Source organism: Ambystoma mexicanum, chromosome 7q (genome assembly GCF_040938575.1).
Source record: "Ambystoma mexicanum isolate Mex_15411 chromosome 7q, UKY_AmexF1_1, whole genome shotgun sequence".
NCBI lineage: Eukaryota > Metazoa > Chordata > Amphibia > Caudata > Ambystomatidae > Ambystoma > Ambystoma mexicanum.
Window position 1 is genome coordinate 613,013,180 of NC_090941.1, and position 26,758 is coordinate 613,039,937.

Genomic DNA, 26,758 nt, shown 5'->3' on the forward strand with positions numbered 1-26,758 from the left:
GAGTAGGGGCATGTGTCACCCCGGTGCCGCCACCTCTGGAGCCCGGGACTCCCAAGAGTTAGGACCAGGTCGGAATTCTACCAACCCAACCAAAATACCAAAATAAAGGTTTTCGAAAACTTGCATCTATTGTGTCTGTGTTTACTATTGATACCATGCATTCCTTACAGTGGGTAGGGTATATTCAAGGCAAACTGTGGGGTTAAGTTGTTTAATAATCACTTAAACCTCTTCAGAAAATACTATGCAGAATACAAAGAGAAATTTAACCTGGGATGTCAGCACACTAGGTAAATCACTTTGGCCGTTCTGATAGTTGGTATGTTGCTTTGATCTCTTCCTGAATGTCTGAGACTTTAGAAATAAAGAACTCATTTAAAGCAACGCAATGATTCTCCGAGTTTGCAACCGATTTAGCAGCCGTGACCAGATTTAGTACTGAATTTATTGTCTGAAATAATTTTCTTGGGTCATTATCAGCCTTTATGATCTGTTAATTTGAGGTATTTGGGTTTGTGCACAAGCAGTGTCTTGTGTACAAGGCAAAGTGATCTCATTTTCTGGCATTATCTTATTGAAAGAGGGCAAAGCGACAAAGGTGGGATGATGTCTGATTGTTGTAGACCAAAGATGAGGCAGGTGGCCTGGTGTTGGACTTGTTGACCTTTGGCCAGCGTCTAAAATGGAAGATCACTCTGAACGCTGTTGCAGGCATACATGACAAGAAAATCATAAAGCAGTAAGGCCATCCACAGGAGTTACGAAGAGCAATGGCCAGTACCCCTGGATGAGGTGTAGATGGGAATATACTTTTTTGTTGAAAATACAGATTTGACTTTTGAAGGCTAGGTTTCTGTGAAACGTGAGCTTAATGTTCCACACCCCTTGTGATGCTGTTGTGCGGGGAGAAGTGGAAGTTACCAAATTGAATTGTAGCGAAGGGGCATTTGTCAGATCCAAGTAACGAAACTCTCTCTGTCTTTGGCCCACTCATGGTCCACTTATGAACAGTATGCAATGGATGCATCAGCAGATTCGTTCAATGAGGAGTTGCTATATTTATATTGCAAGGCATCCTCTCCGAGGAGCAGCAGGAACATGCATCTTCATAAAATATCCAGACTAAAGTTCAAAGTGTTGAGAGTTATCACTGCACATTCCCATTTTTCCAGCATTGAAACAAGCCAGGTACTTTAAAAGACATCTGATATTAACAACATGGCTGATCGAAATCACTGGAAATACAATAGTGGACCAGTTAGTTTAAAATGATTAAAATTATGCGAAAACCTTGTGATGCGCAACTATACCTTGAGATCCGAAGTTGCCCAGAAGACACCGCACAGCGTGATTAAAAGGAAAGGTGTTCTTTGAGTTACAAAGTATCGTTTTTATGTAACCATTATTTGGGTACTTTTATATTTGCAAAAATTACAAACGCATCATGCGTTCTTCACGTAGCTAAAACGCGCATTATTGTATTGCAAAATATTGCACTCTGGTGTTTTCTATTTTATGATGGTGTCCAACAGAGATCAATCCCTACCAGTCTTTGCAGAAACCATGATTCTTCCCATTAGGCAGAAAGTAGCTTGCGTTCTTCATTTGATTAAACGCATACGTGGGACCTTGACCAGCGCCCCTGGAGGTAGGCAGGAAATGCCAGCAGTTTCTCCATCTATAGCAATATCTGGAATTCATCCGCGGGCAAAGCACAGACATTTAAACACATGGACTTGTTCAGAAATTTAGAAGCCATTTCAATGAGATTTTGAAATGCTTCCCAAAATCTACAATCCTGAAAGCATAGGTAAATATGTTTTAAGTGCTGTATAATTTGCCTTTTAACCATGATGGAAAGAAAGCAGGCTTTTAGAGAGAAACTTTCATAGAGCCGCAGTACATCTCTCCTCAAGAAGGTTATTTGTTTGCTGCTGTTTACTGTTGCATTGAATATGCCTTTTGATGGAAAGAGAATGCTGAAATGGTATATTCCTGAGTTAAGACCAGGAGTGTATATAGCTTTCATTTCCCATTAGCCATCAGACAGAGACGCATGAAAGCTTATCCCCACTTAGCCCCTACTAAGAAGATTTCAGTGGTGAAGTGGTTTCCAGAAGATGCTATTCTTGGCTTCAGTGTTACATTAAAATGAATTTGGTGCTTCCGTCTCTGCCCGCGGTGGGTTTTCTGCTATAATGCAATCCCACGGCACACGCTCCGGTTCCTTGGCAGATGGTGCTTTCTGCTTCCCCGCAGACTTCGGAGGATGAATTTGCCAGGAAAATTGAAAATGCAGAATTAGAAAGCCAGGCATGCGTGAATGCCATCCCTACCCTGTCAAAGACCCGAAAACTGCAATGTGATGGTTATTATGCTTTCACGTGCACTAAAATGGATCATCGCTCTCTAGGCCCCCTCCTCCGGGCCCCTCATACACAGAAACACAACTAAGAGAAGGCAACAGGATAAACATTCAAGGGCAAACTAATTATCACAGCTGCTGAATTGCCCCCAGGCAAGTAGGCGCCAAGTCATTTTAGTCAAAGGCAAAACATGTTCGTTCAGTACGTGGCATTTATCATCCTACAGGTCAACATTTTGTGTTGTCAAAAACTCCAACCACATTAAAGGTTCATAAATATTAAAAGGGCCCTCTGATGAAGATTGAGCCGAAGAATAACCAAAGAGACCATCGAGGGTCATAAGCAAATGATGTAGTTTCTCTTGTTCTCTGTTTGACCAGAAATACCTTGGATAGTGTTGTACTAACATTTGCTAAAAAAAAGACCAGCAGTGATATATCAGTTTCACCACATTTGTGGCCACATCTTAGAGTGCTCTTTATATATACACATATAAAATAAAGTATCTGCAACTGTACATTATATATGGGATAAAGTACCCCCTTAACATACGTTATAATAAGATTTCAAGTGACGGGGGAATAGAGGAATGATGCAGAAGACCAAGTTCCTTTATAAGGTCACGGATCTCCGAAGTGACTTGCAATATGCTTTTTATGTACAGGAGGGGATATTTTATTCCCTTTAATACATGGCCACACTGTCATCTGCTTAACTACCTGGCCCCTTACTTAATCTAATGTAAGAGATCTTCCATTTGCTGATCTATATAATGTATAATGTTATGGATTTTAAAAAGTTAATACGCTATTGCGCAAACCCAATCTTGTGAGCACAAAGATCCGGTCCAGCAGGTAAGTGGGTGGGGCAGGGAGTTAGAGGGCTGGGAAAAGAAATGTTTTCTTTTGGGGGCTCATGTGAGGGTCGGCGGCAACAGCAACAGGCTCCCTTTTGCCGCCCACATTAAAAAAAGATGGCGCTTCCCGGGTGGCTGGGAAACAGCGGGTGGTACACTGTGCTTACTCGCCTGCTGTTCCAGCCACCTGATTGGTTGAGCACCCTTCTCCGGGTGCGAATAACTGATTACAGAGCAATTGTAATGACATTTTCTTATTATAGATCAATTGTGATGTCACAACTAGCCTGTAATAATAACATTATTTTATACAGATATTGCAGGCTGCCAGGTATTATATCGGTACTAAGATACCAGGGAATTCTGTGCTGTCTGGTCGCATGATTATACTTCTCACTTATAAAGCTCCCTAAATGTACTTAATTGAGTACTTTACTAGATAAAATATCAAAATAGACTCCAGCAGCAAATAGCCCTATTGAAGAATCCTATAGGTGAGAGGGCTTTTATAAAAGGAAAACACATTGACCATACTTTTTTTTATAAGGTGCCCATTTGTAGTTACTAAAAGAGACTTGTACAATTATCCTTCTGTAGGTGATCAACAAAAGCAGAGCGTAATCATAAGATTTAATATGCAGGTGTATAAAAAGAATACTGATACGGTGGCGTTATGTACCTGTTCTACGGGCAACACCAGGGGTATGACCCGGGTGAAGCGAGGGCCATTAACTTGGGCCCAGGGACGTTACCGTCCGGTGTTGTCCGTGGAATGGGTACATAAGGCCATTAGCACCCGGGGTTACCAAAGCAGCAACCCGGGGTGCTAAAAAAAAAAAAAATAATAATTTTCTTACGGGACGCTGCGCACATCCCGCTGTAGGAAGATACATCCTTTACTAACATGGCCACCATGGAAAGCTGAGAGGAAGGTGCGGTTGCAGCAGCAACAGCTAACGCAGCTGAAATAAGGTTAGTGGCAGTGCGTGGGGTTAATTACGGGAAAAAACAGGACTCAGAGTGGGGGGAAGATGGCAGCAGGGAGCGCCAGCCGTCAGGTGGCTTGGAACACAGGCTTGTACCGGCGGTTCAAGTCTGCATTCCTAGCCACTTGATTGGCTGGCTCCCCCACCCGGGCTGCTAATGCCAACTAAAAAGAGAATATGGACGTTTTGTGTTTGAGCCTCTACCTTACAGATCCCTCTTATAGAGAAGAGTTTAGAATTAGGAGAGGATACATTTGCCTAGAACTTGAGCACTACTATTCCTGGACTTACTTACAGGTACCCAGTTGTCGTTATACAATTAAAAGGTGCTGCAATACAATTCGAGAACAAGATAGCTATTCATTACTTTTTGTATTGCTCAAGAGCAGATTAGGTTTTTTTGTGGTTATTATAGATTTTCAGCTTTGCTGGATTTTCCATCCTTAATTAAAAAAATAAGTAACCCTCTCACACATTTTTCAGATTATGACTGAAGTAATTTATTACAGTTGGGTTGTGATGTTACAATAGCCACTGCTTGAGTCAGAACAGAGTATAATTCCATCTGACATTGTATCCTTTAAATAAAGCTGTGATTAGCTTTTCAAATTAATGTCCTCGGTTGGTACCCAGTGGAGAGGATCTGACAAATCAATCAGTACCCAGGAACGTGGGCAGAATCAGTGGAATGTAGTAATGGGTCCGGTCACAGAGCATAATGTTAAGCCCTTATTTTGCCAAATGCCTTGCCTGTAATGTATGTGAATTATACCTTTTAAGATTAATCCAATATTCTATCGTTAACATTTCATCATCTGAGATATTGCATTGTTATTTCTAGCTATGTTCAAAGGTGTTCCTCCATCTCAAATGCAGGACAATTCTTCCAAACCATGTGTCAAGTCGTTATCTGTGGTCGTTTTTGACTTAAGAGAATTTCAAGTTCCATTATTTGTTTAAATATCACCACAAGAGGGATACAAACATAAGTATGTTTTGATATGCATTAAGGTGTGTTTGACTATCCACTGTATACCCAATATAGGTGTACTCAAAAAAAGATTTAAAAAAAAACACAAAAGACAAACATAAGTGGTAAAACTCCCATAGGTCACTGTACTTAAAATGACTTACAATTCGGACAAGCCAGCACAACGTAGCAGTAGCGGTGGAATAGTGGGTGTTGTAATGATAGGGCGGGGTCTGATCATCTTCCCACGTCTCGTAGCGCTCCGCGTAGAACACCGCTCGCTTTGGATTCAAAGCACCAATAGGCTTCAAAGAGGTAAAACAAACAGGAGTTTGACGAAGTTGAGAACACAGACATTGTACTATTTCACATACATCCTTAAGTATTTTGATTCTGGATTTGTATTTATTAATTTATTGGTGATTTGTAAGGCACCAGCTGTGAGCACAGTTGCAGTTTGGCACCGTATGCACAAATTAAATGCAGCACAGGTCTGTGCTTTCATTAGAAGATTCCCAGTATTAACGCAAATCCGAAAATAAAACAGTAATCACCACATAAAAGTTGTTGATTTATAGGCTTTTTCATACTGGTGGCGTTCATTAAGTAGGGAAATATGACTGGAGGAGAATGTGAGAAGCAACACTATGCACAGTACACTGTTTCATCATGACTCTGCATAGGCCACACACTATATTTACAATGAAACATTGAACACTTACCATTACTTACATATTTGCAAAGGGTGACGTTAATCTGATTGTTATTGAATGGCTGATACTATGCATTGAAGTAACCCATGGTACTTCATTAAAAAAGAAATCTGTCGAACATGGCTTATCCGCACCGCTGGTATATAGCTAAAACCACAATTATGAAAAGTACACTCCCCGTTTTGCCCACACAAAAACTACAACAACGTTACGTTACAGATCTGAAATAAACTCCTAGGAAGGCCCATATGTTTTTGGAATAATATCCAAGCACACAAACTAATTTAATCATTTCTGAAAACATTTAAATATAGACACTTTCTTATATTACTCATGAGCAATGCTGGTAATTACTATAACCAAAAAAGTCAATTGTACAATTTCGAAAGTGAAATTGCAACCAAAGATTCTAGTGACTCGCACTACCTCTGTGAAAGAAATATGCAGCCAATTCAAATGAGTATAGCCTGTTGGCTACAAATCCAACTCTGGAAAATATTTCAACATTTCTGAAAGTTACAAAGTTGTTTTTTTATCAAAAACAAATACAATTGTTCAAAAGTGCTCAATGGTCCATGGGTAATGTCTTCAAGATTATTCTTCAGAATAAGAAAACTCAAACAATCCTTTTGGCTCACAGAAGTCGGCCACTCGCATCCTAATTGGATACGACCTCAGGAAGTGCAGAATATGCATCATTCTCACCCACCTATGCCCTAACCGCTCCTTTCACCACCCTATGTAAGCAGTTCTAGATCTCGCAATCAATGGAAGGTAGACTTCGTTGGATACCTCTTGCTCTATTTATTTTCATGCTACAGGTACTCTGATTTTGATTACCACTAAGTTCCAGCAATATTATTTGCATATCATAGTTTGCAGTACCCCGACCCAATCCACTCCCAAATGTATCCCCAGGCCATGCCAATCGTATGTATGAGTAGCTTACTCACCTCTTTTCATGTAAAGTTGACTGCTCGACCATAAATTGCACACAGTGTATTCTTGCTTAATAAAAACAGTTTTTTTCACAACTGTTAACCCATTATATCGTTTGTTGGACACCTTCTAGCACTATCTCTGAATGGATCATTCATATCTAGGGTCCCGAATCCGTAAAGCAGCATTCTACTTAGAATAGAATAAAGCACTCCTGGGCCTGAGGCCTTTTGAGTTTGGCGTAGGCTTGGGACTCTCGTGTTGGACTATTTTATGGGCTTGGTGCATGGTAACCTACCTGCGCTCGTCTCCTGCACTTATGGAGGTTCCATCCCTGCACTTCATCTTGCCGACAGTTTGATTGTTCAGTTGATGTTCTGGATATCAAGGATAAGCCTCATCATTCCAATCACTCTGCCTGAATGTGAACTTAAGTTCTGGGTTGCTTCTTGACCTTCGGGCAACTCCCTACGTCTCCTTGATATATTAGTGTGAATTTCTCACCAGAGGCTTTTCCCTCTCAGGATTGCCCTTCTACATGAGGGACCCAAACCTACCTCTGTTTATTCACCAACTTAGTTATAATACACCGCTGGCCTATATGGCTGACATATTACCTCAGCACTCCTCTCTCAATCAACTTCACTCTTCCTTTAGCACCTATTGCAAGCACCTTTCGTGCTACACTTCCCAGGCCAATGATATTAAGTGCCATATTAAGATGTCTCATGGGAGACTAGGCATCACAGTCCTTTCTTAGCTAAGCCTATCCTAACTTTCTGCCTTTTAAAGCTGTGACACGCTAAAGGTCTACACTTTTCTTCAATGGATCTTTATGTCATGGCCATTGCAAGGTTTACTAATAAGGCTATTGCACTGTGGCCTACCAGAGAGAAACTTCTTGCAGCGAGAAGCAGCACAGGCTATCCCATGTAAATATTCAATGCATCCAGCCACAACATGGCACAGTAAAACACCATGCATTATATTAACAATGGTTCCCCCTATAGCATAGGACAAAGTCAATCCCTTTTGTGTCATAGCACGCCGATGGTCACTGTGGCATCGTTGGAGAAGGATCCATGTTTGTGTTCCATTATGTGATCTGCAAGGACCGCTTTGTCGGTCTAGTCTTTTTGGCAAGATGGCATCCGCTTGTCCTACTTAGTCCCCTGAGAAGCACAACCCCAGTGCACTCCAACCCTCATATTCTGCCTGGGTAGGATGCCAGCGTTCCCTTGCTTGCCCTGTGGATCCATTGCTTTCTCTGTTATCTCTCCCAGTTTCCTGCGTACTTTCCTTCTGTTCAGCCTGGATTCCCTGTATATTCGTTTTGCCTCCTTGTTACCCTCATTGGCTATTACTTCTTCCCTTTGTATTTACCATCCTCAGTGTGCTGCCACACCGGAGCCACTAATTTCTCTGAAGCTGTAATTGCTTTGTGGACTTCAGCTACTTATTGATCCATTAAGAACTTACGTAGTTTTCATTGCTGCAGCTGTTTTTTTTCTGCCAAAATCGACTCCCAGCCCCCACCCCCCCAGGATCTTTTCCTTCTGGTGTCCAATGTGCATAACCTGGTACATTTGGGTGGCATTGTGCCTACAGACAGGAACAGACCCTATCTCATCGAAGGACGCCAGTCTGGGAGGTGAAGGAAAGAACGTTTGTCAAGACAAGAGGATCAATCTCAGGAATCCTTACACCCTGAAGTTGAGACCACTTCTAAAACTTGGAGATTCTGTTACATAATTGTGCACTCTCATTCTCACTCCACCATGGGTTGAGAAATTCTTCTGTGCAGGTGCATGATAAATGACTTATCATATCATAAGAGATATTATCAGAGTATGGCTTCAGGTTAGGGAGATTCTTTTGTCATTTCACCCTTTTGTGTCCTACCAACTTTTCTTTCTGCACACAGCCAACTAATGGCTCTGACACCTCTGTCAGCTGGCTAAGTAGCACCAGGACTCTCGAGGACTCCCAATAATGTACACAATTTGAACATCTGGTCTCTAAGCATCCACAAAATCCAGGAACTCTTTAGCACATCTCACTTATAATCAAACCTACAACATATTGCATTCCTAACTGATGAGATAATTGGTTTTCCCATTATGGACAGCTCTTGATTCTTTTCATGACCTTTTTTTGGTCTAAACCTATACTACGGGACATGCATCCCAGCTAATGATATCACTCAATCCTTATGCTATCTCCAAACCCCTCATCACATTTGTTTTCTGTTCTATTTCCGACTTTCTCCCTCTGTTGTAAACACCTGCTTACCTTTATCATCATTTTCTTCTCTCCACACAGACCACGGTCTGCTTTGCACCCGGGGTGGGGTCGCAGATCACCCACACGGACAAGGTTTCAGCGATTTAAGGCCACTACGGTGGTGGGCGCACAGTATAAAAGCTAAACAACATAACATTTCTATCATTAAGAGGGACCAGGCCATCGACTGTGAATATGGACAGCCTCTCTCTCTCTGTCAAAGTCTAACCATATATTAGCTATCTTCCATTTGTTTAAGTCATGGGCCATCTGGTAAGGCACCAATGCAGTAGTTTACGGTAAGGTGAACAAAGGCAGACAAAGTGAAGATCCAGACAGCTGGAAAACTGTGCCAGCATCGAAGCAAATGTCTTCTCATAGGCAGGAACTACAAAAAGATCCTGTTCATAAAGAAACCATATTTTCAAGCATATTACAAAGTTTGTGAGTGTGTGTGTGAGTGTGTGTGAGTGTGTGAGTGTGAGTGTGTGTGTGTGTGTTAGAAACAAATACATTACTGCAAAGCACACAATAGTGTCCATAAATCAATCACCGGCATATATAAAATAAAGCATAACATTTAAACAAAGGAATACACATAATGTGTTGAAAAACAGGGTTTCTTTAGCACCACTCAAATGGAGATACATCATTAAAAAAAAACTTCAACCAAGAAAGCCATGGCAAAACATATCAATAGCTATGAAGTGGCCAATAGTTGTCCATGAGATATTATTTAGAGGAGGCGCGTATTATCATCATTTTCAATTATCTTGGAAACTATTGCCCACATTTTAGTACTTTGCAGGGGAGCATGCCAAGTACTCATGCGGGAAGAAGAGAAACCTGTGTCTGGGACCCTCATCCCATTTGAATCTTTGCTTTATGAGAAAGGCCATGGGAAGGGAGTCGAACCCCCTGGTGTTATGAACTGTTAAGCAGAGCCTGCAAAAGAAAAGGCATGGGGAAAGGGAGACATTCCCCCTCATGTTGTGAACTGGAAAGCAAAGCTAATGAAGGCCAGGAAAAGGGAGTCATTCTCCTGGCAATCGATCCCAGAAGGAGGATCAAACCAGTGATCCAGGGGAATGGAGTCATTGTCCTGGGATACAAAGTATGGAACTTACTGATGCAGAATGTTAGAGGATCTGCAACCTTTTTATTTGGTGGTGAAATACTAAACTCATGGGAAAGAAGACCCTAGTGCAGAACTTTCAACCAAAACTGTGTTAGCCAGTCCAGGAGCAGGAGTCATTCTCCTGGACCAAGAACTTTGGTAGTACTGTTTAGTTTAGTTACAAGTGTAAGGGACAGAGATAAGGACATTTTGACAAAGGATGGGGGGCTAGTTACTACAACATCATGAAAGTCCCATTAGCATTTTAGTTGAGGCAGGGAAACCCCTTTTAGAATTAGGGAAAGTTAGGTTTTCTCTTTATTTTCCTCTCAAACAAAAGCCTATAACCCCAAACATGCCACCTGTGTGTCAGTCTCCTCCTTCTGCAACCGTCCATATGACATTGTGGGAAACCTTACAACCATTCTGTGTACCCCCTAAATTGGAGCCAAATGTGTGACTTAGTTGGAATCCCTGTCCTTTTCTGTTCACTGTCATTGTTGTTAGTATGTACTTGTAGCCTATACTTTTGTGTTTAAAGGGCTCTTTTTCTTCCTGTCTCTGGTCTAGCATTCTGTCTTGAGCTTTGGGGTAGTGGTTGCCTTTCAATCCCCATACATTATTGCATATTAATGTATGCAATAAAATTATAACGAGAGTGCAATAAGTGAGCTGTGAATAAAAAACCTTGGACGAGTTTACTGGGGCATCATTTAACATTTGGCAGTGTTCCTTGGGCAGCATTTTGAAAGCAGCAACGATCCATCAAAGCCAGATGCCGCTGCTCATCTGCACTGTGCAATATTCCGGTGCAGTGGCAGCCTATGGTCGCTTGGCAGCTAGGAAGATCTGTTTTGAGCCCTTACTCAATTATAGAGAAGATCAATTCTGTAGCAAAGAATATATTGTGAAATTTACAAAAGGAAGGACTGCCATGTTAATTTTCTTTTTCAACCCCAGCGGCACTGCTGTATCAGGGCAGTCTGCTTTAAAACTGTAAAACACTTGCTTCAAAAAGAATATGGTGGGAATAGATATGCTTACACAAAATGGAAGGGGTTTGTTGTGCTATATATTTACCAGAGTGGTTAACAGAAAATCAATACACTATACAACAAAAGTAAAAACAATAACAATTGCATCCTTTGGGATGCATCACTGTGCAAAGAGAATAATCGGATAATAAATTACTAATGCTGTTTTTCCCATTACATCCCCTGAAGACACGTCTGTATTTATAGTGAGAAGACAAATGAATCACAGCAGCAGGCGGCCTATATTGGCCGTCTACAAATCACATGCCCACATCAAACCTTCTGTTCTGCTGCTCAAATTGAAGGGTTGAATGAAAAACTATGTTTCGCTCGGAATCGTAGAGTTTGAGGTAGGTTAACATCTGAAGTAAACAATTATATGTCCGCAAGGATGTTTTAGAAAATGCTCAAGATCAATTTCCTTTAAATACATTACAAATATTTCATATTCACCAAATCCACAGATTATAGAAATAATTGGAAGTACATTAACCGATATTCTTAGTTAAAAAAAAGATTACAATTGAACTTGAGAGCATTGTGTATTTCCACGGCATCTTGCCAAAATGGTCAGCTCAAAGAACTACATTGATGTTATTATGAATGTTGTGCTGAATATAATTTTATTTACAATCACATGCCTCAATCATGGACGAAGTTCCCCAAAATAAGCATAGAAGCCCCTCAAACATTCTTCCATTGCTTCAACACATTTCACGGGGGAGAGGGATTAGGAAGAATGCCCCACAGTATCCACGAATCTCCCTGTAAGCCTCTAACCTGAAGGGAAGATTGACACAGCTAGGGATATTATATTAAATAGACACACATTGAATTTGAATGTACTTGCGGGTTTCAATAGGACAGTAATTTGACTCAGTTGGGTTAACAGACATGTGAGTGAAAAACAAAGATCTCGCGTTGAATGCATAGTGGGATGGCTGAGGTTTTAACCCTTTTTAGGTTGATGAAACAGCACCACTGCAGACTAGGCCAGGAGGATAGCACAGGAGTTAACGCACTCACCTTGGAAGCAAGACGATGCAGAGCAACACAGGTTTGATCCCCGGTCCCGCATTTAGAAACCTCTGGGTATTAAGCGTGTTATATATAACTAATTACAATTACTGATTTCCAGGGGTTAAGCACATACTAACAGTCAACTAAAATAAAATTTTAAACTGAGTGGGCAGGGCATTGGAGACATGGTCATCAAGAGCAGTATAGAAATAATAGCAGCAGCAGCAAATGTCCTAGACAATGCATCACTGGCCAGTAAGACCTATGTCCACAGAACTAATGCAGAATGGGTCCTCTCACTCTTACAGAAGCCTCTGTATGTGGACAATTGGTCCAACTGCAAAGCAGTTTTGTATATCCCACTTCGTAGCCAAAGTGCACAAAAGTGCTCAAATACTCAAGCACACAGATGTCCTCAGCTCACTAGGTGACTGGTAATCTGGCTTCAGACCAGGAAGAGGCACAGACATGACATTTGCATGTAAAGGAGACGATTAGGAGGGTGGCACAGTCTAATTGTGGCCAGAACGTCATTGGCATAGAGAGAGCTTGTATTCCTCACCCCGATGCATCACCCTGTCCGACTGGTCAAAAGCCTTATGGACATCAACAGAGAGATCACTCCGTTCTCAAGGCATAACTGCCCGCCTAGTTCTATGATGTCAAATACCCTCGGTATGTCGTCCCGAGTGCTTCTGTGCCTGATAAAACCTGTCTGGTCTACATGGGTCAGACAGGGAATAACACCGATCAGGTGCTCTGCAAGCACCTTCCAATAAATCTTGGCATCATAGTTCATAACCGCGATCGGCCTGTACGAGTCCAGTACGAGTCCAGTAAATTCGGGTCCTTATTGGGCTGCAGAATGAAGATTGTTGAGGATTCATGGATCAAAGGGGTAACTCTTCCCGACAATGGGAATGTGGTCAAATGGGGAGTATTTGTTTTATAAAACTGGGCAGTGAAGTCATCTGGACCCAGAGTTTTATCGTTGAGTGCTTTAAAAGCTTGCTCCACTTCCTCCTCCTGTAGAGGCTGGTCCAGGTCCTGGCTCGACTCCTGATCCAGACCCAGTGGGGCTGCTGCAGCCAAATAGTCTGCTTGTATCTCCTCATCCACTGACATTTCCGCTTTACTGTAAGAGTGAAAGCGGTGCAGCAGTTCTAACTTTGGTGGTGTCATCATAATGTAGCATCCTATCTTCATCTTCGAGGGCCAAAATACTATTACGAGACTTAAGTCCAGCAAGTTTGTGGACCAACAGCTTATTCGTTTTGTTTCCCCTTGTATAATAATACTGTTTTGTGTTCAACATTGCGCCGTCCTCTCGTCCAGGTGCGCTTCCAGCTTGGCCCTAGCCACTTTCAGCTGGTGAAAAGCCTTTAATGTCCCTGCGACCTTATGCTCCTTGTCCCTCAAATGAACCTCATCTCCAACGTGGCTCTATGCCCTACTTGATCTTATATATACTGAAATGCGACTGAAAAGCTCAGCCTGGATGACTGCTTTCATGGCGCCCCAGACCATTTCCTGCGGCACCTCACCACCCAGATTAGATGCAAAATAGTACAGGATGGCCTGCATAATTTCCTGGGATAGGGCCGTGTCCAAAACAAGGTTTTACAGACTCCAAGGCAGACGCGCAGGGGTCTCCCAACCCTCTACTGAGAAATGCAATCAGACTAGAGCATGATCCGAATGGATCCTTGTGCCAGTGCTAACGTCTGGGATACAGGGTATAATATAGGGTGCCAAAGAGGATGTAACCAAAATGGCATCTCTCCTCGAAAATCTCCTGTAGACATGGGAGAAGTGCATGAAATATTGCAGTTACCATTCCTAAACCTCCAGATAGCAATGAGTCCCAGTTCCCTGAGAAGTGTAGCAAAAGCCAGAACATTCTTGTGCATGTGGGAGGGTGTGTTTTATGAAAATCTGGATCTGGGAAAAGATCAAAGTCCACCACCCCATGACTACATTCCCCTCTGGAAAAGTCAAGGCTTTATGTATTAGTTCAGCCAAAAAGAGGCCCATATACCAAGAAGAAGGGGAACATACGCCCCATAAACTGCCCCTCGACTCCCAAGAGTCTCCCTTCTGGATCCCTAAGAACACTAGATTTGATGAAGAATGTGTCCCAAGAAATCAGTATCACTACCCCTCTCTTCTGCCCGCCCCACCAAGTGGCACAAAATTGGGTTGGGAACCACCTATGCGCAAGTCTATTCTTGTCAGTTCAAAGCAAGTGCGTCTCCTGGTGGAAAACTACAGAGGCCTTTAGATCAGTGAGCTTTGAGAGGAATGACATCCTCTTCACAGGGGAATTCAAGCCCTGGACGTTGCACGTCAGCATGGTAAGGTGAGTCAGCCTTCCCCTCATTAGGTAACTGTGCCATGAGGTTCGGTAAGCTCAAGCATACCCTCAGCGCCTCTCAGCCAAATTTCCACAAACGAAAGCCAGAATGCTCCCTCATGTCAATGCCTGCCCATAATTTTCCACACATGTAAACCCCCAATAGCCCCACACTAACTCCGTTCCAGGATTGTGAACTCCCCAACCTTTAGTTGAGAACATTAAGAACAAACCAGAATGCAAAATCGGGACCATGGGAGACAAAGCCAAAGCTACCTACAATAGTATAATCACCAACCCCCGCCATCACATATGCTGCCCCTCAGTAATCAGAAAGCAAATGCAGAAACCAGCAGGGCAAAAAGACAATTAATATCCTAAAACTCAAACTCCGGGACATCTAAGCAGTCAATCATGTCTGACTCTTCTGACCTTGTAGGAATTGCCTGGACCTATTGCTCTCTCTGACTCTGGTCCATGGGCCCACTCTGGAAGATCCCCTGGGCGCAGATGACTCTGAGTGAGCCACGTCGGCCGATGATCCCCAACTCCCTGGAGGCAAGAGCTGCAAAGCATCTTTTATCGTCTTGATCGACCAGCTCTTCTCTGCATGCTTGAAGAGGAGACCTGTCACAAAGCCCCACTTCTATGGAATCTGCTGTTCCCAATGCCATTCCGTCATCGGTCTCAGGACCTTCTGCTTAGCCAGAATAGATGCTGTCAGTTTATCTCCGGCTGAAGCCCGGCAGAAGACATTATACACCTTTTGATGTTGAAGAAGTGGATTGTTGCGAGCACGTCCGGGGAAAGTCCCAACAGGTCTTACCAAAGGAACGGGCTCTGTGCGTTCTATTAAGTTCAACAGTGTCTTTGTGAGATCATTTTAAAAAAGCTGGCGAAAGAGGTCCCCCACATAGTCTGCTAGCTCTGCATCACCCACCTGAACCGGAATCCTGCTTACGCGTACTTTGTTCCGAAGAGAATGATTTTTCACATCTTCCTGCTTGATCTAGAGGAGGTCTGTTTGGGCTTCCAGTGTCTCCATGTGGCATGCCCATTCGTTGGTCTCCTATGATTTTTCGAATAGCATAGTTTCAGCCTCCTCCAGACGATTTCTGGAAGATTCTACCCACTTGTCCAGGGCAGTAATTTTATTTGACAACTCAGTCACCAAATCTTAGGAACCTTTCAAATGAGGGATTACAAATATAAATAGAATGTGAGAAGGATGCAGGTGGCTCATGGAATCCCCATCGGAGAAAAGTCAAATAACATCAAGATCGAAAAAGAGGAGAGGGTCTGCTAACTGGGTGCAGCACCTTCATAATAAAAATTGTGTTCTGCCTTTAACAACTAGTGATTGCTTGAGGAGTCTCGGAATCTTTGTTTTGATTACAGAAGTATACAAACAGGTGGTAGAGCTTTCTGACACTACCACTCCAGACAAAAGCCCAGTGCAAACAACAAAGCGCACTCAAAAAGCCAACATGCACAAATGACATTTTCTCCTGGCTCATAAACTGAAGAGCACAACTTCTATCTTATCCCTCTTCGTTCTTTCTTCTAGGTCACATGAATGCCTGGAGACCATGTAAATGGCAGTGGTGCACAGTATAAATCATCATAACATAATATATTGTGACAGATCTATGGTGTTCATCCATTCTCCCCAGTAGAGAGCCACCGCCTGTAAGGTTAGGGAGGTGAGCACACTCAGCAAAACCCTCCGTAGGGGTCGGTCTGGCCAAGTGGGACCTCACTGAGAGTGACCAGCCTCTAGGGGACAAGGACTCCCATTCCCACGAGGAGCTCCCTGCACAAGCAAAACTGTCTGCATACATGGGATTACATTTAAATACCAATAACATGGTTTCCGTTCTATTGGCTTCAGGTAATGCTGGACAGAGTACGACATCCGAGGAAAAACATAACATTGCCTGGAACGCAAAATAACCTGTAAAATAAGCACATCATTGAAGCGAGGAGAGAAGCATACAGAGGGGAAGCCCTCTGATGTATGCACACATAGGAGAGGCAGAGCAGAGTTGAGCCACGGAGCCAGCAGCAACCTGAGCGAAGGAGAACACTGAAGAGTGACTCCGGAGGCCTGACAAATCATACAGTGAAGAAACTGCTGTGTGGATTGGGTCCAGGAGTCCGTCCTAAAGGGTGGCTTGACCACAAGAGGATCGTGGTGGGTCAGGAACCCGCCTGACAATTACAAGACCGGTAGCAGCTGGAGGAACTAATTCTCCCATCAGCAAAGTGTGCTGATCACTGCAAGTTAGTGGAACAAAGAGCAAGAGCCTGGGATAGAGACTATAAACCAGATATGAAAAGCAGACAAAGCAGACCCGTCTCGTCGTTGAGCCCATGGAATCAACCCACACTGACTGAAGGTACCAGGGTGATTCTAATAAGGGGGAGACCACAGGGATCACATGAAAGTTACTGAAGAGATAGCAATATTGAGGCTGAAACCCTAAGAGAATAAAAAGCCCTGTATTGGAAGCAAGATAACTTATGGTGATTACTGGCATTCTTGGATGAAAGACTGTGATAAAGATACTGAGTTATGCCTAAACAGCTGTGGCATAAGTCAAAGACATTTGAAACCAGAGGAAAGACCCCAGTTGGTGGGTTATAAAACACAGGAGAAGGGTGTAAAATACCCCAACAGAGAGGAAGCGACAACCCCTGAAGTAAAAGGGTTTCCGTTGCTAAGTAAGAAAGGACAGAGCCACCATCTTAGAGTATAAGAGTGAGACTAGAGACTGTCAAGAGCTCCCGGAGACCAAAAGTTTAAACATATACCAAGAACTACAACAACTCATCAGAGAAGGTTACGAAACCTGGATAAATAAGAAACACTGACTTCAGCATACTTAAGGAACTCTTGTATCTTGACAGTCCTGAAATAAAGTTGAGAAAGCTGCTAAAGGGAAGTAGCCTTATTTAGTTATTAGTTCCAAGTGCTAGGACCAGATAAGGTTAGGTTGTTGAAAGTCATGATATTTGACTTCTGACGACTGCCGAGCACCATTACTTAGTTTGGTTAGGTAGGAAAAATCACATAGTCATGGGGCAAGATAGGCATTTTATTATTTTGGTTAAATAAAAGAATATGTAAATGTCCAACTTGCGTCCGACTCCTTCTGGTTCACCACAATTTATAAACAGCTGCACATTTGCATCATCACTGCCATAGTTTCTAAATCTCTTGGATATTTCACATGTACCTACCTAGGGACGACACTTGTTTAGCATACCATAAACATGGTGCAGGAAAGCTAAAAGCATCTCCCAAATGTTCCGGACATTCGGCTCCCAGAGGTCCCCAGCAATAACACTGATGATGATCTGAGGACCCTAGAAGGTCAGTACGTTGAACTTTATCCATGATGAAACTAGGTCCGTTGTTATAAAAGAGTTGGTGGACTGCGTAAAGAATCTTGGATTAGTGGAGTGTGTGTAAAATGCCGGTGGTAGGTTCTTTATGGGTGAACCCAATAAAGCACAATAATAAACAATGAGCCTTGGTACAAATGAGGCTAAAGAGAAAAAAATGCAGAAATATACACATTTTATCATTTCAAAATTCAAACCAATTTCATTTTCATAAAAAAAAACTTCAAAATAATATTACCCCAACTTGTTCAACATCATCATTTCTTCTGGTCAGTCTCTAATCTCTCATACTTTCACACATACCGTCAATATCTTAAATATTTAACAAAAATGTGCATAAACCAAAAATACTCAAAGAACAATAAACAGTCCCGTTGCTATCAATACTGTTTTTTTCACAGATATGTGATCAAGTTATATTCATGGAACAACTTAAATTGTTGTCCCAATGATCTACATATGTTTCAGTCACTAATGGACTATTTGGTCCTTCGTTTTTGCAACCTTCTTCAGGATCCAGGAACCACCATTCCGGGCTCCAACAACAACTGAATCAGATGTCTTCTAGAGTATAATTCTAAAATACAAACATACACACTGCTCATCAGTCTCTAACCTCTTTATTTATAGCGACAGCATTTAATTATGTACAACCATCAGTTAGATGGTGTTCAACCACACTCACCTCTAACCAAAGATGTGTCTGGGGTAGTGTGACTGTCAGTAATCACTCCACCATGGTTCTGCTTAAAATTTGCAGGCACCTGGAACAATGCGGATCCGGAGAAATTTTAGCCAAAATAATGATTTCAAACATCATGCAGAAACTCTCAGAGAGAGGCTTATTGACCGAGGATATCCAAAAAAGATGGTCAAGCAACAATGCAAGAGGGCAGCTAACACCCACCATCAAATATGTCTCACAACGAGGCCCAAACCTGAAAATCAAAGATTGGCGTGTGTGTCAATGTAGTCACCCATCAGTAATATACTGAAGAAAAGTGGTACCAAAAATTGGCATTTAGTAAGACAGGAGGGTTGTTGAGCTAAGAAACCTTTATTTGCCTTCAAAGGAAATATGAATCCAAGACAGAAACGTGTTCATACCTATACGGAAGAAAATAGAACAGAACAGACTGTGATAAATCAATGGGGTCTGTAACCCATTAAGGGTCACTATAAATGTGGAAATTGCGTTGCATGACAATTTACTGAAACAAGAAAAACTTTTGAGTGGGGCAAAATGAAATGGAAGATGAAAGAACATACCAATTGTTTGACAACAAATGTAATATACATAATTATGTGTCCCTGCAATGAGATCTATATGGGAAAGACCACTCATCAGGTACGTCAACGTATATCGGAACACCGTTCCTGCATATGCATCAAAATCATGGATAAACCTCTGGTTGATCATTTTGTCCTTAAAGGACATTCAGACAGAGACAGTAGGTGGTTTATCCCTCAGAAGTTAAAAACACCTACAAGAGGTGGCGACATGTCTGCAATTCTACATCACGCTGAACAAAGGTGGATATATTCCTTGAATAGTGTTAAGCAAGGATTGAACGTTTCCATTGAATGGAAGAGCTTATACATTCATGAAAAAAAAGTTTTGATCTGATTAACTCCTTTTTCAGCTGGCCCCTTTAGGAATAAGGGGACTACTTGTTGCCCTTGTTGACAATTAGGGCCATATTCACTTTGTGAATTGTCCAGACCAGTGTGTGAGGTTTTAGTTCTCTTTCTATGACTATTGCTATACTGATGGAGTCCTCTTTCCATGTCTGCTGTTTCCGTGCACCTTAGAAGAATTGTGTCCACTTTCTATCTTTAGAAGAAGAGTGTCCTCTTTCTATGTTTGGTGTATTCATGCCCACCAGAAGAAGGACTATCTAAGTATATTTGTGGATGAGGAAAGACCAGTGCGAACAAAGTGTGGTGTTTCTTGGCTATGGGAGAGTTGATTACATTAATTGAAGAGTAAGACAAGGTAATTACATGCTCGCTCTGGATGTTAACTATATACTGCGGTGGGTTATCGCATTGCCGTATTTGTAGCGGCACGCAGACTGCACGTCTCATGGCAGTCTTGTTTATGGAGTAACGTAGTGGGCGAATGGGACGGAAGTTCCGTTCGCACTCACAACTATTACTGATGACATTCTAAAGAGGATTGGTGATGATAATCAAACAGAAGTACCATTCTTGGGGCACAGATAGTGTATCATGGGACAGTTTATGTCGACCGTGGGCCACCAGTATGAGGGGGCGGGGTATATTTATATTTTCTAGGGGGTATTGTTTATTACAAGCGCAACAATGTAGAGGTCATGTCCTCAATAAAAATATACTGAAGCATTTTCACTACGCGGAATATAGAACTAAATGGGAGAGGTGGTTTCCATTTGTCTTCCTCCACAGTGCTTATGACAACAAGTTGTAATACCCATATGGGCCCCAGCACCATCTATAAACTAGGTAATCACCAAACTAGTTCCTCTACATCAACTGCTGTTCCGTGCCTGTGAGGCTTCTGTTTTTATAAAGATGGGGAATGTTTTTCCAAGACATTGAAGGGTGGCTTTGTGTTTCATTCTAGTGGCCATTTGATACCAGAATAAGAAAAAAGAGAAAAAAAGAAAAGGGCACATAATAAAGGTGCAGCGTCGCGCCTGATCATGTGGGTGTGAGTCGAGGTGAAATTTTTCATCTAGAGCTAAAGAAAAGACTGCTGCAAGTAATGAAATCAGATATATATATATATATATATGCAACAGTCTGTAGAAAATCAGTTTAGAACATTAGAACAAAAGGGAGTAATTAGTCTTGTGTTCTACATTGTTCCAAGTGTCTGCTGCAAATTTTAAGCAGAACCATAGTGGAGTGATTGCCGACAGCCACACTACCCCTGACACATCTTTGGTTAGAGGCGAGTGTGGTTGAACACCATCTAACTGATGGTTGTACATAATTACATTTTGTCGCTTTAAATAAAGAGGTTGGAGATTGATGAGCATTGTGTATGTTTGTATTTTAGAATTATACTCCAGAAGACATCTGATTCAGTTGTTGTGGGAGCCCAGAATGGTGGTTCCTCGATCCTGAAGAAGGTTGAAAAAATTAAGGATCAAATAGTCCATTAGTGAACGAAACATATGTAGATCATTGGGTCAACAATTTAAGTCGTTCTATGAACATAAATTGATCACATATCTTTTGAAAAAAAACATATTGATAGGATCGGGACTGTTTATTGTTCTTTGTGTATTTTTGGTTTATGCACATTTTTGTTAAATATTTGAGATATTGTTGGTATGTGTGAAAGTATGAGAGAATAGAGACTGATCAGAAGAAATTATTATGTTGAACAAGTTGGGTTAATATTATTTTGAAAAGTGTTTTTTATGAAAATCAAATTGGTTTGAATTTTGAAATTATAAAAGTTGCATATTTTAGCAATTTATTTCTCTCTAGTCTCATTTGTACCTAGGTTCATTGTTTATTATTGTGCTATATAAGTTTACCTGGAGAGCCTTTGGTATATACAGGTACCCCTTTATTATTCCTGAACCCAGTAAAGGTCAGGGCTGCCAAATTTTGTAGGCATTACAGTTTACAAATTAGAAAGTTCAGGAGTCCGAAATAGAGATGTTTGTGTAGTCAATTCTGGTTAGCACTTACACCACCACAGCTAACTAATTTGAGAGATGGCAAGTCCCAAAAAAAATATTTAGACTTAGAGGCAAATCTGCAGCTTCAAAGAAGACCCTTATCAGAGTTCCGAGGTTCCTTACTTAGGATGCAGGTCTTTGTTCCAACTGCGATCCAGGACAATTGCCAGAGGTGTGCATGAGGGCTGTTCACCAGAAGCTTGGATTTGGTTGGATTGTCATGTGACTCATCCATGAGTAATTGGCAAAAACACAGTGTTTTAGCTGGGGTGGACAAGTTTTAGGTTCTGACATTTTTAAAATAAGCTTTGTATTTTGAGCGTACTTATGAAAGTTGAGCGTTTATTCTCTGATTAGGTTGATCAAAGGTAATTTGTAACTATTACATAAACAATAGGGCTGGGAGTCTGGTGGGGTACACAGAAAATGGGTGCCATTCTAGATTGAACCTGCTGGAGTCTGCACATGTCATTCTAAAGAATGACCAAGTAAACTTTGCCAGAAAATTCAAGCCTTGAATAAACCAAAGCTATGAACCTCTAATTGCTTTTGTATTTCCTTGGCAAAGTGTATGAAAAGTATAACAACATTGGGGAATACCTCACATACCTGAGCCAAGGTGCAAGTGAGTAGGAACCAGGAATATCAAGATGCAGGACCCTTCAACGCAATCTGTAAATATTGAGGACAAGGGGACATGTGGGGTGTTTGATATCTATATTCATAAAACGGCGCCCATTTTTGATTTATTGTTATTACATATCTGCAAGGACTGTACATCGTTGAACTTTGAATGGAAAATTATAGTAGTCCTGATAACAGCAAAACATGGTAACAGCATGGTTTTCCCATAACACCATAGGGGCTCTTAAAAATCTTGCTAGGGCATTTCGGTCTATATGACCCATTTGAAGTATTCTTCCATCGTGTAAAGTATAATTGTGGTAGTTGGTCATGATAACATTGGCACAGCTCCCACACCTGCATGTAACGTTCTGCCTCTTGTTACAATTGGTATCAGGACACCAGCTCATTCAGGGCCTTAGATGCATCTGGGAGCAATGTGGCAACAATTACTTTCCAGATTAAAAAAATAAAAAAGGGGTACCCTGACAGGTTGGGCATTTTAGCGATTGTCTTGGCGCCTCTGTTGGTGAGGCCGTTTCCGTCTGCATGAGCATCCAAAGCCGCACTGCGAGAAAGCAACTGGAGCGGTTCTGCATCGAGGATGGGAGTCTGTATGTAATGAGACCCATAATAAGAAATGCACTGGTGGTGTCTCAATCTACAGACTGTCTCCAGCATGAAGGTCAGCGGGGAAGGCAAGTATTGTAGGGAATTAGACATTGATACAGAACAGCAAGGTAACATAGGTCTACCCATGAAGCGTGCTATAGCTTTGGGGGCGACTGACCCCTGCGTGGGCTTTTTATTCCATATGAAAGGTTTCTGGGAAAGTCTTTGAAGGGTCATTAGAAGGGAATTGGGTGACAGCCTAGAATTAGTTACCTTACTGATGACATTTCTTTTTATTTTTTAAATGCTGGGCCTTGTAGTTTAATGTTTGTTCAAAAGAAATGATGTGATGAATTTGTCCTTTTTTTTAAACTAATCTCTTCTCCATTAGGACCATAGTGCATAATATAAAATATGATTATGCTTAATGAACCGTTTACGAACTAAACACCTTTAATTTTTATACGAGAACCCGTTCATTATTGTTTTTAATCTGAAAGTTAAAAGACAATATTCATTTTTAAATTAAACCAATTTTTTTGCTATGCACAACCAAAACTGTGCCTCCGGTAAATGAAAAGTGCCCTTTATTGCACGTGCCCTTTAACAGTGGCTGCTTCAGGGGCTTGCAGGCTCCTCATCCTGTTCGGCCTTCCTATTGGCCGGTGGCGGAGAGTAGCATTGGAATTCTTTGCTATCAGTGGTTGCCTCACTGGACAGTCTGGGGCCTAATGGCTGCTATGTCATGTCTAGGCTAATAGCCTCCTCGCATGTGTAAAACAGCCATGTAATCCCTGGGGATCCGCCTTATCTGATCCAGGGTGCGCGTCAAGGCCCTGGCTAAGCATTCTCGAAAGTTCAGCCTGATCCAGGCACTAATCTAGTCCAGGTGTCTCCGCAACTACTGGGAAAGGGAGAAGGTAAACATTTACCCTTCGCATTTAGCTCTCGTTTCATCAAAGCTGTGCTTCGCACTTGGCTCATACATGTGCCTATGCTCAAAACACAAAAAGCATGTTCGATTGCAATGATTACTGTGAAAGGAATTTCCCCAAGCTTCAACTTCTAAACATTCGTCTCCAGAGCTATTCAAACACAACTTTGACATGCATACTTAGGCGTCACTGACGATGGGAAAAGTGTCCAATAGTCAAAGGGCTCAGAGATTGCATTTATAGATGCCCAGAGTGAAACGCGCTGTAGAAAAGCCTCTCAAACAACTATCTATACACCACACGCTTCCCCTTTATCCCAAAATCAAGGCACATATAAACGCAGTGGGCAGGAATTGCATGCATTGGCACTGTAGATCAAGCGCCCCTGTTAAGCCCAACACGTGTCTGTAGTAGGTTCGTTTGCAGGCAAGACCTCACTCGGGCCTGCTAAATACTGACCTGCCCACGAAGTGGCCAGTGTCTGGGAAAGGTTCTATGTAGCGGGGCTTGGAACACGTGTAAGACAGAAGGTGATGGGTTTGACATATGTGGGAAACTAACAATGTTCCTAGGGCTGTCTATAAGTGTCAAATTATGAAATGCTTACATTCGTAACACATCTATACATCACACATCTTATGTACCTAGGTGCACGCAAACATAATCCGTTTCAAAGCAAACAAAATGACAGTGGCCCGCAAAATGTATCATGACGGCGTGCTCTCTCCATGTATGTGTACACACACAACGCCACTTGAAAATGTTCCATTTAATTGCGATATATGCATCCGTGGAAGATGTACACACAATTAAAGGTTTCTGTCCCTCCCACGCACACAAACCCATCATCAGTAAGTCGATGGGTGGAGGAGTTGGAATGCTTTGCCAGACAGACTCACACTTCACTGCACTCATTTGCATTATTACAGTGTAAAGCCTTGAGGCACTAACACTTCCTCTTCTTTCAGCTGAAAAGTAATTTTGAAAGTGGTTATGCTTATCATCATCTGCCACTCAAACACCCTCAGCATTAAGAAAAATAATTTCTTCAGTTCAATGGAAGGATTTGAGTGATGTCCCATTCAGCTGTCAATATTAGTACATGCCCATCGTGTCTCGCGGGGGTGCGTGCCTCGAAGCAAATGAGTAAAGACATGAGCATTTACACCTTAACGAGCAGGGACAATGTAAGACATCAGATGCATGCCAACACTGGACTTGAGCACCCACTGCACATTAGTCGACAGGGTACGTCTTTCTAAATTCCTGTGCCAGGTTAGTGCTGCTAACATAACCTTGCAGAAGACTCCCTAAACACGTGCCAAGATGTGTCCACGGCCAACCACATAAATCCATCCACGGCATGCTGAACTAGGAGTTAGGAAGTCAGTCATTGTACATATAAGAAACAGGAATGCCTTTTCCTAATCATTCCACTCGTGTGGGATCTACAGTAGACGCTACGCTCTGGAAGTGCATTGACATAATACAACAGGGACCATAACACACACATGACCCGACTTTCAAGTCTAACCATGCATAGTTACGTCAAACAAAACACTGATTACTGCTCAAGGCATCAACTGCAACCACTTCAGCTGGAAGATAATCGACAATGAATAATGACATTTGATAACTTATTCGCATGATTTAAAGCTGGTCTAAGATGCAATGTAATATTTGTTCAATTCCTATCCACCAAATATCATTAACATATCCCTTTAATAATAAATATACGGTGCTGATTTCAGTACAGTGCCGAGTGTATGATGCAAGGCTGCACATTGATTACTTTCTATAAATATTGAAAGCTGATGCTTTTGCTTTAGGCTGTTCAGGGACGAGAACCTAACAATGGTGGCTATTTGTTATGGTCCTAAATTTCTACGCATATCCATTTCTAAACACACAAACCTGAACATTCACATGCAAAAATATACACCACCCAACACGTTAAATGATTGTGACTCTTTTTAAACTAGATTCAACAAAGTCCACAGCCTCAACAATCGCATAACTAGCGAGGACGTTGTTGGCAAGAGATGCTCCTACAGACAGACCCAGAATCTCCAATAGAAAAGAGCAGGCTACAGTGATGTTTTGAAAGATACACTACTGCTCCTAAAGCATTATGTAAAGTGAAACTTTGAAGATTACCCTTCCATTTCAAAGAATTTAATCTTTTAATAAATGTAGGTTTTATTTTTTTTTCATTTCGGCTTTTTCTAAGTTGAGTCCATGTCAATCTGTAAAGCACAATCATGGCATTTCTGACACAAATGTTTTATGTAAGATGATGGCTATGCCCTTTCCTGACTCTTTAAATAATGCCATTACGGCTTGGAGCAGTGTTTTTGGTTTGGCGCCTCAGGTTCCCAAGCAGTTAAGATAAAGAAACTAGATTCATTTTTCAGTAAAGAACCTGAAATTTAAAATTAGTGTGAGTAGGGAGTACATTAAATACCAATATCACCTACTATTGTCCCTTTTCAATTGTCTTAATATCATAAGTAGCTAAAGGAGGATCAAGGTTGGACCTCTTTTGAACCGCACTTAATCGTTTGAAAGGAATCATCAAATGTATAAATAAACAAACTGCTCAGAAATAGACCAACGGACCCTATGAAAACTCCTGAACACTTGCCTTTTCACTAGTGGCCTAGTGACTGCAAGAAAGAGAGTAATGTCAATGTCAACAGCACACATGAGGCCGTGACCCACTTTGAAATCAGGCAAAATCATAACACTACAAGACGACGAAATCAATGACAAACACCACCAAACAAACCACGGACAATGAGCATCACAACTGCCAGGATAATACCCCCAGCAGCCTGGACAGTTCAGCAAAAAAGAACACATCAG

The 26,758-nt window shown here is 41.8% G+C and overlaps 1 protein-coding gene across 6 annotated transcripts in view; it reads right to left on the minus strand.

The window, feature by feature from the left end:
* The window catches only part of NBEA (neurobeachin), a 2,584,133-nt gene that overhangs the window by 353,469 nt on the left and 2,203,906 nt on the right, over positions 1 to 26,758 (minus strand). For all 6 annotated transcript variants that reach the window (XM_069640609.1, XM_069640605.1, XM_069640608.1 and 3 more), the window contains one exon: positions 5,343 to 5,483. In XM_069640609.1, coding sequence (XP_069496710.1) covers positions 5,343 to 5,483 — 141 coding nt within the window. The remainder of the gene's footprint in view (positions 1 to 5,342; positions 5,484 to 26,758) is intronic.